Source organism: Schistocerca gregaria, chromosome 1 (assembly GCF_023897955.1).
Source record: "Schistocerca gregaria isolate iqSchGreg1 chromosome 1, iqSchGreg1.2, whole genome shotgun sequence".
In the NCBI taxonomy this organism is placed as follows: Eukaryota; Metazoa; Arthropoda; class Insecta; order Orthoptera; family Acrididae; genus Schistocerca; species Schistocerca gregaria.
In genome coordinates, this window is record NC_064920.1 from 879,511,744 (window position 1) to 879,526,723 (window position 14,980).

Consider the following 14,980-nt stretch of genomic DNA (forward strand, 5'->3'; position numbering starts at 1 on the left):
CAGACCTACCCAAACTGTCACTTGTCGCTCTGTCTACATCCTTTCATTGTAGTCCACAAACTTCTTGTTCCTTCCATTTATTCAGGTCACATCTCCTTAATTTTCTACCTTCCTGCAATTTCTTCTATTTTCATCTGTAGTTAATAACCAATAACATTTTTTGTAAGTAATTAGGAAGTAGTTTTTTTACATCAGTGAAAAAGCTACTTAGCAGTCATTAAATCCCCTCAATTTCTTGCTGCTTTGCATTTCAATGGTTAAAAAAAATATGATCCATATTTGAAATTATTAAATTATCTGTATTAAGAACTGGTTTTTTAATAGTTTACATACGGTATATGCAAGTCATACTTATTTACATTTACTGTTTCATGGAAATGTGAATTTTATGCTTTAAGAGTAAATTACTTTATTATTTTACTGCCCAAAAACTTCACTTAGCTTTTGTTTTTCCAAAGAAAACTGAACATAAAATTATGTTATTAGCTGAAATACTCCAGGGAACTAATTGGCAATTCAATTAGTTTGGCAAAGTGTTGCAGATGTTTAATGTATGCTCATCATTGGTATGATATGTTACATACTATCATAAGTTACATACTAAGAATTTTCGTAAACATGCGTAGTTGTTGACTAATAGCTTCTGTTGACATATATAAAAGTAAATATGCAAAATTTACTTACAAGTTGATTAGTCGCATAAGAGTTGATATCTGAAATCAGTTTCTGAATAAATAATATTCTCTGCCTGGCATTTGATATAACTTTATTTCTTGCTTCTTCCAGATGGGCTGCCTGGAAAGGTGATTTTGAAAATAAGAACTAAGAATTATTTTTATGGTTATTTAATTTTATTATGATAATGTAAACATTAATTTAAAAACGAAAAATGAGAACAGGCAACAGCTCAGCTCCATATTAAATTAATCGTGGGCAGTACCGTTCAAGGCTACTTAAAATTTCAGATGTTGAGCTTTGGTTTGTTCCCATAGTAAGAATCTCAAGAAGAATATGACGATATAGTGCAACAGTGACTGCAAATTTATTTTTAAATTGTAATGTTTTCGTGAAGCAGATATGAGTCCCATAATAATTGGTTTTGTGGCTTTGATGATCACATGGCAACAATAAAGCTTCCCCATCAATCGAATTTGCCTCAGAAGGGAAAAGTAAAATTTTACAGAATCATAAATATTGACTCAGGTTCATTAGACAGAGTACTGACAGTGAGGAAGTTTACCAACCCTATACAGTAGACGGGAAATTGAATTTTTCCTAAAAATATTCTTACAAACTATGAATCCCATTTTCCTTTACTATAGGTCAGGGATAATTATAGTAGAAACCAAAAGAAAGGATGGCAAACATGTCTAATAGAAGTATCTTGTGTCATGAAGAGACAGCTTTTATTTGTTGCATAGGACTAGCTCTAATTGAGACCTAAAGATGTACATCTACATCTACATCTACATTTATACTCTGCAAGCCACCCAACGGTGTGTGGCGGAGGGCACTTTGCATGCCACTGTCATTATCTCCCTTTTCTGTTCCAGTCGCGTATGGTTCGCGGGAAAAACAACTGTCTGAAAGCCTCTGTGCATGCTTGAATCTCTCTATTTTTACATTTGTGATCTCCTCAGCAGGTATAAGTAGGGGGAAGCAATATATTCGATACCTCATCCAGAAACACACCCTCTTGAAACCTGGGGAGCAAGCTACACTGCGATGCAGAGCGCCTCTCTTGCAGAGTCTGCCACTTGAGTTTGCTAAACCTCCGTAACGCTATCACGGTTACCAGATAACCCTGTGACGAAAAGCACTGCTCTTCTTTGGATCTTCTCTATCTCCTCCGTCAACCCGATCTGGTATGGATCCCACACTGATGAGCAATACTCAAGTATAGGTCGAACGAGAGTTTTGTAAGCCACCTCCTTTGTCGATGGACTACATTTTCTAAGGACTCTCCCAATGAATGTCAACCTGGTACCCACCTTACCAACAATCAATTTTATGTGATCATTCCACTTCAAATCTTTCTGCACGCATACTCCCAGATATTCCACAGAAGTAACTGCTACCAGTGCTTGTTCCATTATCATATAATCATACAATAAAGGATCCTTCTTTCTATGTATTCCCAATACATTACATTTATCTATGTTAAGGGTCAGTTGCCACTCCCTGCACCAAGCGCCTATCCGCCGCAGATCCTCCTGCATTTCGCTACAATTTTCTAATGCTGCAACTTCTCTGTATACTACACCATCATCCGCGAAAAGCCGCATGGAACTTCCGTCACTGTCTACTAAGTCATTTATATATATTGTGAAAAGCAATGGTCTCATAACACTCCCCTGTGGCATGCCACACGCCACATGCAATACTGCAAAATTCCTCCTAAATCATCAAAAAGACAAAAACTATATACTAAGCCTTATGCAAAAAATGTCAAAATTCCAGAAACAAAGCAAAGGAAATATGGAGCATTATTTGCCATGAAGCAGATCAGAGTGGTAAAGCAAATGATTTTTAGTTCCCAGGTGATAGTAGCAGTGAGACAGGTGACATTAAATTCAAGTTACTGGTTACTGAATTTAATTAATTCTTTCTAACAGTAGCTGAAAATACAGGGACCTGTGTTGACCATGCAGAAAGGAATAAGAAGGCATAACTCAGATGCAAGAATAACTATTCAGTATACCAGTTCTGCAAAATACATCCACCACTGCTCTTGAAAGGTGAAGCTGAGATACATCTCAGCTGCAACTATATCAACCAGAGAAGCTCATCAAACAAGAAAGTCAGGCTAGGTGGTGTCATGGGTACCGCACAGTGGCAAAGCACACTGGCCAGCCCTGTGTACATATTACTACAGTTCCAGTGAAAGTATGCTAGTCCGCAGCCACCTTATGTGGAGGAGGGTCTTACGTTGGTCTATCCTCTGCTGATCAAGACCCTCTTAAATCTCTGATAGAACAGAAGGAAATTGCTACTGAAAGCCACAGTGCTGCCATTCAAGTCAAGACTGATGGGGAGGTATGAGTGACATCAGCAAACAGGCCTTCTGGTGGCCTAACCTGTGGGTCCAGGAAGCAGTCAACAATCGTCATCAAATTGGGTGTGCCGTGGCTTCCACCTGCCTTCTGTTGCTTAGGGTGTACTTTGATGCTGTGGGCATCTATCCTGTCAGAGGGTGCAGTGTGATGCAGCTCTACTTTGCACAATCCATACAGTGTCAGTGCGTGTGCTTCTTGGCATGTCATCTACGATGCCAATGAGAGCACTTCGGTTACCCACATCCCTGAGCTGTTAGATCATGAGAAAGTGCACAGGACACTGACCACGTTGTGGCTAGTGACCCACTGGATGCGGAGTCCATGCCTCCACCATTTCTGCGACTTAGATGGTGCAGCACAAGCAACCATCAGTGCATTGCATGGCCACTTCTGTGTGCCATTGCTACTGGCAGCCATGAATGAAAACAACAGTCTATGTTTCAACAATAAATGTTTATTTGTTAGTGATGTTTCATTGGTGCTTTTGGGGTGTCCAGCTGGCACCAACCCAGTCCAAATTTCACCACAGCAACCCACAACAGTAGTGGTGAAAACTCCAGTCTCAATAATTGCTATGAGAATTTCCAAGGAGGGTACACTGCATCTGTTACTAAAGGATGTTCTCTCATAACCTCACTTCACCATACAGATGCAAACCGTACAGCAGACAGCTCTCACAACACACATTTTTGGTACCAGCATGTAAACAAAAATGATCACTTGTGGCAAGCAGGATGCAGTACAGAAGAAAGATAACTGGGGTGTTGCAGCAGACTCAGCTGCTGCAAACAGTTAAGTGAGACAAGAATGTTGCTCATATTATAAGGGCTTTACACACACTGAGTGCAGTTGTGATTATTAAAAACCTAAATTTAGCAAAGTTCACTTGAGATTTATAAGAACTGCTCTTTAAGTATTGTAATAGGAGCCATCTGTTTAGTCAAATATGGTCAATAATTAGCAAAAATATAGATACATAAGGACAGCAATACATTAATAATCTCTGAAGCATAAATTTGGACACACAACCATATTTTTGGATGTTCATGCACTTAGTATCTACGTCTATTTGGGATTCCAAAAGTATGACTTAAGATCAATTGAGAAACATGACTAATATACTTACTTAATAATAGGTACAATAGTTTATGTTTAATAATATATTTGATGTATGAATATTTCAGTTTCCATGTAATGAACAATGAAAAAATCTTATAATTGATATGCTATCAAATTTGGTCTTTCTGGTTTAAAACCTCATGAATAAATATGACCAAAGCATACTAGCAACACATTTTTCATAAGTCAAAATAGAAAGTTCTGAACTTATCTTACACTATATTGCATTTATTACTGAATAAAATTCTCTTTCCTTCTTTTCTTTCAGTAATGTTTACTTAGATATTTACATGCAATTGTTCAATACAGAACATTCATTACCTTAACTAAAGCATCAGAAAGATCTGAACAGAATCCAGCAGCTTTGTGAAGGGATACATTAACATTATGTGGCAAAGCTACAACAGCAGATCGTGTGTAGTTGAAAAGATGGACTATCCTGCGGGCTGATTCACGAGTAAGCATAACCATTAGTTGTTCAAGTGTTGTTGGCGGGGCCTGGTTTTCTGGTTCATCTTGACTCAGATGGGCCCACAGATCCTTGCTTAGTTCAAAAACAGCTTTTGGGTCTTTGACAAGCTGAAAATAAAGAACAAATTTATGATGAATGAAATGATCAGTAGGCCTGTCATGTACACACTAAACTTATTTAATGATAAATAGACAGGGTAGGGCTGGGTAAATTGTTTTTACAGCTGTTTGAAAATTGTTTACTGTAAACAGCCTACAGTGATGATTATTAATTTGACTGGATCACTTATATTCAAGTAGCATTTCATACCACAACTAAGAGCAATATAGAATCTTCATCGGAGATATTAAGCAAGGTCATGCAGTGGTAAGACACTGAACAAACATTTGGGTGGACAGTGGTTCACATCCACAACCAGTCATCCAGTTTTAAATTTTTCCAAGGTTCCCTTAAACTGCTTTAGTTCATTTGAAATGGTTGCGATTAATTTTTCCCCTGTTCTTCCCAATCTGAGCATGTCTATTATGACCTTACTCTCAATGGTACATTAAACAGTAATGTTCTTTTCTTCATTTTCATCAGGAACCAATTTTTGGATTCAATGAGCTGTATAGAATCTTCATCAGAGATACTGAGAAGGGTGATAGAGAAGTAAGACACTGGACACACATCTGGGTGGACAATGTTTCAAGTCTAGAACCAGGCATTCAGATTTAGATTTTCCATGGTTCCCTTATAAATGTTTTTGACAAATACTGGGGCAGTTTATTTGAAAAAGTTATGGCTGATTTTCCCCCATTCTTCCCCAATCTGAGCCTTGCATTTTCTTTATTATGACACTAATATTTTTTTTTTTTTATCTTTTCGTTGGACTCAATTTTTTCATAGAAATATGGAAATAGTAAGGGCTCAAAGTTGGAAAGTATGATAATTCTCCACTATATTTCCCAATAATAACTCAAACTGGAATGAATGAACCACATTCTTCTTTGTGCCCTGAAATGAGGAATATTTATACAAAGGGCACGAGAGATGAGAATAGGGAGGAGGCAACAGCACAGAGGGGATGAAAACTGTTGGGTGGACAGCACAGGGAGAGTAGGTTACAGTAGGTTAAGGACAAGATTATTTTGGGAGTACACATCTGGGTGGACAGTGGTTCATGTCTACAACCAGCCATTCAGATTTAGATTTTCCATGATTTTCTTAAACCGCTTTAGACAAATACAGGGACAGTTTATTTGAAAAAAGTTGTGGCTGATTTTTACCCCATTCCTCTTCAATCCGAGTCCTGCACTCTGTCTATTGTGATCTTACTCTCAACAGGACATTAGACACTAATGTTCTTTTCTTCCTTTTCATCAGGGCCTGATTTTTGGATGGAAGGATGAAATAGTAAGGGCTCATAATATTGGAAAGTACGATAATTATCCATTATATTTCCTAATAACAACTCAAACTGAAACAGATGCACCACATTCTTCTTCATACCCTGAAATGAGGAATATTTTCTTCCCCTAGGTAGAATCCTACCACCCACACCACCAAAAACATATCCTAATCTGTTCCACTGCCACACATTACTAATCCCTTGCCATACAGATTGTACATGTGTGAAAGTTCCAGGAGCAAGTCCTGTCTCATGCTCTACATAGACCAGTGCTGTCATAGAAAGAGCTCTAAAAGGAGTTCTGCTGTAACTTCTGCACAGACATTCTTATAGGATCAATCATCAGCTACCAGTCTATTCAGATGAATGTCAACCACCAATCTATGGCCAAAATTAAGGTTGACTATGTAGTGGCAGAGTACTGCAGCGAGCACAACTTGATTTACTTCATTGACTGCAACCTTTGCACATCAAGGGGAAAGATGGGTGGCTGCAATGTCAGAAGGCAGCACACAAAGAGGGTAGCAGACAGTGGATTACCGTATGTTGAGGTCAGGATAACTTCAGTTGTGGAGGAAGTGTTGTGAGGATAACTCACATCTGTGCAGTTCAGAAAAGCTGGTGGGGGGGAGGGGAGTATCTAGATGGCAGGCGAAGTGAGAATCTATTGAAATCAAGCCTGTTATACTCAGCTGCATGTTGTGCCACAGGATAGTCTATGTTGCTCTTGGCCACAGTTTGGCAGTGGCCATTCAGTCTGGTGGACACCTGCTTGGTAGGCATACCAAAATAAAATGCTGTGCACTGATTGGAGCAGAGGTAGTATAATACATGGCTGCTTTCACAGGTGGCCCATCCTCTGATGGGGCAGATTAAGTCTGTGATACGACTGGAGTAGGAAGTGCTAAGATTGTTCAGGTCTTGCGCCTTCATCTTCGACAGGGATATGATCCCTGTGGTTAGGGGTTGGGATTGAGAATGGAGTTGTTGGGTGAGTGGACTGTTCCTCCACAGTGATCTGATCCCTGTGATAAGGGGCTGGGATTGGGAGTGGCATAGGGATGGACTAAGATGATGTGGAGGTCAGGTGGGTCACATAACACTGCTTTAGGAGGTGTGGGAAAGATATTAGGTAGGGCAAGGGAGTCCTTGGTCATTGTCAATGCAGATACACCAACCCCAGGTGGCCATGCTGTACAGAAGGGAATTTTTGGTGTGGAAAGGATGATAGCTGTCAAAATGCAGGTACTGTTGGTGGCTGGTGGTCTTTAATGTGGACAGAAGTGTGGATGGAGCCAGCAGAGAGGAAGGGTTCCACATCCAAGAAGGTGGCATGCTATGTTGAGGAGGACCAGGTGAAGAAGTTGGGAGAGAAGGTGTTGAGGTTGTGATGGAATGTAAGTATGCTGTCTTGGCCCTGAGTCCAGATCATGATGATATCATCAAGGTACCTGAACGAGTCTGGGGGTTTGGTATTTCAAGAGGCTAGGAAAGTCTCCTCCAGATAGCCCATAAACTGACTGGCATAGGAGGCTGCCATGTGTTTGCCCATGGCTGTGCCACAGAGTTGTTTGTATACATTCCCTTCAAAGGTGAAGTTGTGAGTTAGGATAGAGTTTATTTATTTGTATATCTTCCCTTCAAAGGAGAAGTTGGTGTGAGTTTCTGTCAAATCCACCAACATCACCTGCATTTCAGCAGCTGTCATCCTTTCCACACTAAAGAATCCCTCCCATATAGCCCAGTCACCCAGGGTTGTCTTATCTGCAGTGACAAGGACCAAAGACTCCCTTGCCCAGTATGCTGAGGGTCTCATGAAGGCCTTCACAGACAGGCACTATCCCCCCAGTACCAGTCTGCAAACAGATCTCTTGTGGTGTTTCCCCTCAATTCACCAATGCTCCTACCACCACCACCAAAATCCAGCTACAAAGTAGTGTTCCCTTCATCACTCAGTATCATCCTCAACAGGAACAACTGAAATGTTGGACATCCTGCCCAAGATCCTTCCCACCCCTCCTAAACTGGTTTCCTGTTGCCCTCCTGGCCTTCACAACATCCTAGTCCGTCCCTATTCCACTCCCAGTGCCAACCATTCTCCCAGGGATCATATCCCTGAGGAAGACCTAGGTGCAAGGTCTGCCCAGTCCACCCTCCCACCACTTCCTACTTCAGATCTGCAACAGGCTTATACTACCCCATCTGAGGCTTGGCCACCTATGAAAGCAGGTATGTCATCTACCAGCTTTGCTGCAATCATTGCACAGGTTTATATATGCTGGAAACAGTGTCTGCCATAAAATATCTAGGAGTAAGTATCCTGAGTGACCTTAATTGGAATGACCACATAAAACAAATAGTGGGAAAAGCAGATGCCAGATTCAGATTCATAGGAAGAATCTTAGGAAAATGTCACTTATCCACAAAGGAAGTTGCTAATGAGGCACTTGTTCGATCCATTCTTGAGTACTGTTCATCTACCTGGGATCCCTGTCAGATAGGACTGATAGAAAAGATAGAGGAAATCCAACAAAGAGTGTCATGTTTCATCACAGGATCATTTAGTCAGCACAAGATTGTTACACAGATGCTCAACAAACTCAATTGTCAGACGTTACAAAAGAGGCATTGTGCATCACAGAGATTTTCTATTGAAATTTCAAAAGAGCACTTTCTGGGAAGAGTCACGCAACATGTTACTTCCCCCTGCATATGCCTCGGATAATTACTATGAGGAGAAAATTCAAGACATTGGAGCCAATACAAAGGCTTACCAACAATCATTCTTCCCATGCACTTTTCGCAAGTAGAACAGGGCTGGAGGGCTGAGTTAGTAGTACAAAAAGTACCCTCTGCCACACACCATTAGGTGGATTGTGGAGTATGATGTAGGTGTAGATGTAGATGGGTATAACTACCAAGCAGTTGTCCATCAGTATGAATGGCCGCCGCCAAACTTTGGCCAAGAGCAAAGTAGACCACCCTGTGGCACAACCTGCAGTTGAACATAGCATGCTTGATTTCAGTGCCTTCTCAACTACGCTAAGTTTCTGGATCTTCCCCTCCATGACCAGCTTTTGTGAGCTGTACAGATGGCAGTTATCCTCACAACAAATTCTCCATTCTTGAAATTATCCTGGCATCAACCTATGGTAAACTACTGACCCATCTCACTCCACCCAACATTTTTCACCTCTTCTGTCCTATCACCTCCAACCTGTTCTTGTTTCCCAACCTCTTCGCATGCCACCCTCTGCCAACACAACCATCCATCCTTCCTCTTCCCTGTTCCTTTCCTATTTGGCTCCCATTCCCTGCTCCATCTCTCTGCCCTACAGCCTCCCGACACTGCTCCTGTTGGCACTCTAGTCCCCCAGCACTTTTCTTTCCTCCCCACCCACATCCTGCTATCCCTTCTCCTTCCCTGCCTCCTCCATATTGGAACTTCCATTCTAGGTGGTAGCTGCACCCTGGTCCTAGCTGCCGGAGATGACAGTGTTGTGTGTGTGTGTGTGTGTGTGTGTGTGTGTGTGTGTGTGTGTGTGTGTGTGTGTGTGTGTGTGTGTGTGTGTGTTCCTTTTCTGATGAAGGTGTGGGTGAAAGATTTATGTAAGTATCTTTTACCTTGGCCTGTCTGCAACTTAACATGTCTTCTTTACAGTAGCAATCTGTCTTTCCCTACAGTTTGAAGGTTTATTTTATTTTGATGTGGATATTGTTGATCCAGTCAGCTACTGAATGTCTAGAATTTGGAATTAGTCAGCCTTTTGAACACAGAGTTATGACTATGCAATAGATATGTATTACATTATTTTGTTGATGGATGATGTGTTGCTGATAGTGTGACTCTATGGTAAGATATGTTTTGAAACAGATAACAATCACTATTTTTTAATAAATTTATTAGTTGATACCCGTTTCATCACAGTTTTATATTATATGCACATTTTAAATTGCGTGAATTGAGTGCTTCTGCTATTAAGAATCATAACTTGAGACATTACACTTCAGACCACTAAAACGGCAACATCAGGGATGCAGCACTTTTCATTTCAAAATAACAGCCTCAGAAGATAGTGCTTTCCCTTACCCATTTTTTAAGGTTCTTACAGAATTTTCTGTAGTGCTCGTCTTTTAGGCTCATCAGGTCATCTTAGTGATGCATATAACTATTTCTGATCTCTTTGATATGTCAGGGTTTAATTTTGATGACTTGAGGGTTGTTTCTCACTGCAGAGAAATGAACCTATTAGTTATCAGGGTAAATTTATCATTTACATTTCTTTCTAGATACTCAGAGCTCCAGTCAGTAAATGCAATTATTGAAGAATTTTAATTTATTATTACTAGTACTAATTAATGTGAAAGACGTAAAGGACATTTTTGACAGCTTAAACTTATTCAGTTATTGACTCATGGTCTGAAAGCCTTTTCAGAATTTGTCTTATGGATATACTTTGGTTCCTACAGTTGTTCAGGAAAAGATTGCCAGTAAGCTTACAGAATTTTCTGTTATTCTATTGTGGATACTGACTATTGGTGTAGCTTAGAGAGAAAATCTTAACAGTTCTATTGTCATGTAAATATCAATGCATATCATCTTCGTTAAAGCACAGGTTTTAAGGAAATATCATTGGAAGCTCAACTTAAATGTTAAAACACAAAATAGTCTTTGGGATGTAGAATTCATAACCATGATGGATAATGGTCTTTGGATGTGTGTTGAGCTAACAGTTTAAATTGTGGATTATATCCTCTGATGTAACAGGTTCCTCAAAAAATTGACGAACACAATTAGAAGCCATGAGGAGCTGCTCAGTGTGTCTGGTTTCTTGTTTGGAAAACTGCATGCATTAGAGTATTATGATAACAGCATAACTGAGTTATATTGATTGTGATGCTCAAGGGCTTTAAATTTATATTGTATGTGGACATATCCAAGCCACACTTGACAGCTCATCATAGGCATACAGAGACATAACATCAAAGACAGAAGTTCAAGATTTGTTAGGGCTGATATTTACTTTATTGAAGTGTGAAGTATATTGAAGTGTATTACAGTAATATACTGCCTCCAGCAGCAAAGTAATGGATCAAAAGTCGCAAAAAAAAAAAAAAAAAAAAAAAAAAAAAAAAAAAAAAAAAAAAAAAAAAAAAAAAAAAAAAAAAAAACACAACAACAACATGACTACGGAACATTCCACACTATAATTTGTCACATGTTTCAGTGGAAGAGAAAAAAATGACTAGGTATTTGAAATTTCACGGAAGGGCATGAAATTAAGGTGGATACAGCTTCAAGATTGCTATCATTTCCCTGTTTTGTGTGTAATCACTTGATGGCCAATGAAGAAATCTGGAAAAATTAAACGTTCTTTCCAGAGATCACTAAATATACCACCATTATTAAGCCATATCTAATGAAGATCCAGACTAGAGAAATTTAATTTTCAGTTAGGAGCTAGTATTTCAAATATCATAAACTGGACTTCTAGATTTGTATATGCCTTCTAGAATCTAGATTTGTCTTTAGATTAGATTCAGTAATTGTTCCATAGACCCAAAAATGAGATGATTCTCATGGGTGTGGAAAATGTCAGAAAGTACAATATAAAAACATAAAACATTTGAATATAATACCCTGATCATTTGTCACGAGATTGTCGAAATAGATGAATACAATGTGGTAAACTGAAACAGCTAATATTTACGGAATTTACACACTGTCAGAATGAAACATTGTTTTGCACTATTAATAAATTTATCATACACAAAATACCTAATCTTGACTGTTGTGACCAAATGCTCTCAAAACTTAAATCTAACAGACATTTTTACTTAAGCTGGCTTAATAGCCTCTGTTAAGATATTCATCTATAGAGTAGAAGGAGTTGTCTATCAAAAAGTCTTTCAAACTCTGTTTAAACTAACTGTTTAATGGTTGCTGGCAATTTATTGAAAATGTGTGTCCCTGAATATTGGACCACTTTTTGTACCAAGGTAAGAGATTTTATGTCTTTATGTACATTGTTCTTATTCCTAGTATTGATACTATGTATTGAGCTATTGGTTGTAAATAGAGATGTCTTACTTGTAACAAATTTCATTAAGGAATAAATATATCAAGAAGCAGTGGTTAGAATACAAAGTTCCTTGAACAGATTTCTACTAGATGTTCTTGAATTTACACCACAAATGATTCCTATAATAAGCTTTTGCACCCTAAAAACTTTTGCTCAGTTTGATGAGTTGCCCCAGAATATGATTCCATATGGCATAATGGAATGAAAGGAAGCAAGGTACGCAATTTTTTTTTTATATTTATATCTCAAACTTAGCATCTGGCAATGTAACAGATAAGAGGTCATTAACGTACACAAGAAAAATCACTGGACAATCTCAAACAAGGGGATGGGTATCATTTGTAGGGATTTGCATGATACATCATATTAATGGTACCCTCAATGCAGGCTAATATCTTCACATCATGGAGCATTTAATTATACTCCACGTGAATGTGTAAATAATATCCAGTAGCTGTGATCTAATTTTTTAAGAAATACCTTGTTTGAAAATGCCCATGAGATTTAACTAGCCACTTGAGTGCCCATAAAAACACATTTTCCCTGTAACTCGGCATTTCATTTCATGAATTCTGAATATCATTCATTTCTGTTACCTGGTTACATCACTATACAATCACTTTGCAATACAATTTGAATTTGTATGTTTGAAACAAATATTAGCCCACAGTCCATATGAGTCTTCATAAAGACTGGTAACATTAACTACATCATCACCAGAATGATCCATAGTATTAATCTTATGGAATATGCTAAACTCAGATTCATAGAGAAACAACAACAACAACAACAACAACCACAACAACAACAACAACCACAACAACAACAACAACAAATACTAAGCATTACAGTTATGATGTTAGTGTTCTATGCTTCACACTATACCAAGAGATATATATATATATATATATGCACGAATAGCTTTGTCTGATGTTGCATGTCTATCTCTTACACAGATATAGAGTTTTCACTTATCTATTGCTATAAACGATATATCTGCCATAATTACCCATTATAATCAATGCGGCAAATGGGAGAAACACTAAAACCTACAGCATGTAGCCTCCTTAGTAAATAATTTGAGTTGTAGAGAATGCTGTTTGGATTGTACTCATTGGCTGAAAGAGTGAGAACTGTGTCAAAATCTGTGTGTCAGTCTTTGTGGTGTTAGTCGTACACATTTTATATTACAGCTAGCAAAATAGTAAAATATTTTGTACTGAACAACAATTCTGAATTCTTTCTTCACCTTCTCTCTCTTCCACCCTCACATTTTCTATCTATTCTCCGTCTAACCTCTCTCTTTCACTAAACAATTTGTCATTTAATTGACTGATGAGAGTTAAAAAAAAGAATTGAAATCATTAAGGCATTTTTTGACTTATTAACATCTATATAAAAAACTGAATTTCCTTTAAATAACACATGGTAATTGCTGCAGCAGAAAACTACTGTTACATTTGTAAGATTTATTTTAAATTTTATTATTTTAAATAACACAATCTGTTCATTAATTGATTTTCATCATTCACCTACCAATTCACCTAAGTACATTAAAGTTTGCAATGTGTCTTCACTTTGCTTCTTAAGGGCTCTCGCCTCTGCCAGGGTACGCTGTGTTAAGCGCCTCTGAAGTTTTTTTGTCACTCGGTCTGCTTTGTGAAGTGCCTGGACTGCTTTGCTTCCTGTAGTATTATTTGTTTCTGTAACAGTATAACGAACTCACTCTCTTGAGGTAGAAGCAATTGTTATAGCTTAAGACCAACAAAACACAAAGTATAAAATTATTTACTCCATATTTTCAAATAATTACATTCTCCTTGAACTGGTTATCTGGCTTACAGAGTATGACTCAATGCGTGATATTTTCATAGGAAAGGGCATTAGTGCTAATTATTTGCCTTCTAATAACAGCTTTCTATAATCACATGTTACATGGTCAGAATAAGTATAAGTCAAAAATTAAGGTCCAGAAAAATAAACATGCAAATGATCACCAACTTCACTCAGTCATCTACTTGAGTAAACATCAAGTGAGTATGATCATCTGGGAGATTCTAAGGCTGTTCAAGTTTAACTAGTAATCCAGCAATGACACTGAATGAGAGAAGGAAGCTTAACTTCCTATCCTCATAATTGTGATGTTCTAAAATACAGAGTCATTACTTTTGTTTTAATATTTACAAGTAGAAATAATTTCTGAAACATTGGAGTAGCAAGTTTTTTATTCCAATAAATAATGAATATTGCTGTGCAAAATTATCCAAATGAAAGATATTGTATTTTAGAAGGCAAGATATTGAAGAATTAATAAGAAGTATCTATTGTTCATGTATCATGCAGGAACATACTTAGGATCTACAGAACCATGGGCTGGACCTGTGGTGTGACCACTAAAAAGGAAATTTTCTGGTAGGTAACACGCAAAACTAGAATTTTATAGCAATTTTTGAATTAAAACGTATAAAGCAGCCTTTAAGATAGAGTAATAACTGTAAAAAAATAGATTATAAAGTTTGTCAATTAACTGACTGATGAGAATTTAAAAAATGAGGAGTATTGATATCATTAAGGTATTTGCATCACTTATCAACAGCTACACAAACAACTACATTTCATTTTAAAAAAAGAAATGCGATTTATATCCATGGAAAAACTGGTATTTCCATTCTAAAAATAACATACTCTAATTTCAATATACCAAAATGAGTATAGCAATTAAGCAAAGTCTATTCACATTTAATTCAAATACAATACTTTTCCAAACAACCAGATTTGAAATGGATGTTTCAGATAATCGTATTTGCTAATTTATCTGTGCTTATATTTTGCACTAATGAACCTGCTCATAACATCTTTT

The 14,980-nt window shown here is 37.8% G+C and overlaps 1 protein-coding gene across 5 annotated transcripts in view; it reads right to left on the bottom strand.

Annotated features, from left to right (window-relative positions):
- Positions 1-14,980, bottom strand: part of LOC126273423 (lipid storage droplets surface-binding protein 1) — a 154,606-nt gene that overhangs the window by 37,998 nt on the left and 101,628 nt on the right. For 3 of the 5 annotated variants that reach the window (XM_049977001.1, XM_049976978.1, XM_049976986.1), the window contains exons 5-7: positions 13,657-13,823; positions 4,497-4,754; positions 685-795 (exon numbers count right to left, since the gene is read on the bottom strand). In XM_049977001.1, the coding sequence (XP_049832958.1) occupies positions 685-795; positions 4,497-4,754; positions 13,657-13,823 (536 nt within the window). The remainder of the gene's footprint in view (positions 1-684; positions 796-4,496; positions 4,755-13,656; positions 13,824-14,980) is intronic. The other 2 variants (XM_049977008.1, XM_049976993.1) reach the window with 1 other exon arrangement.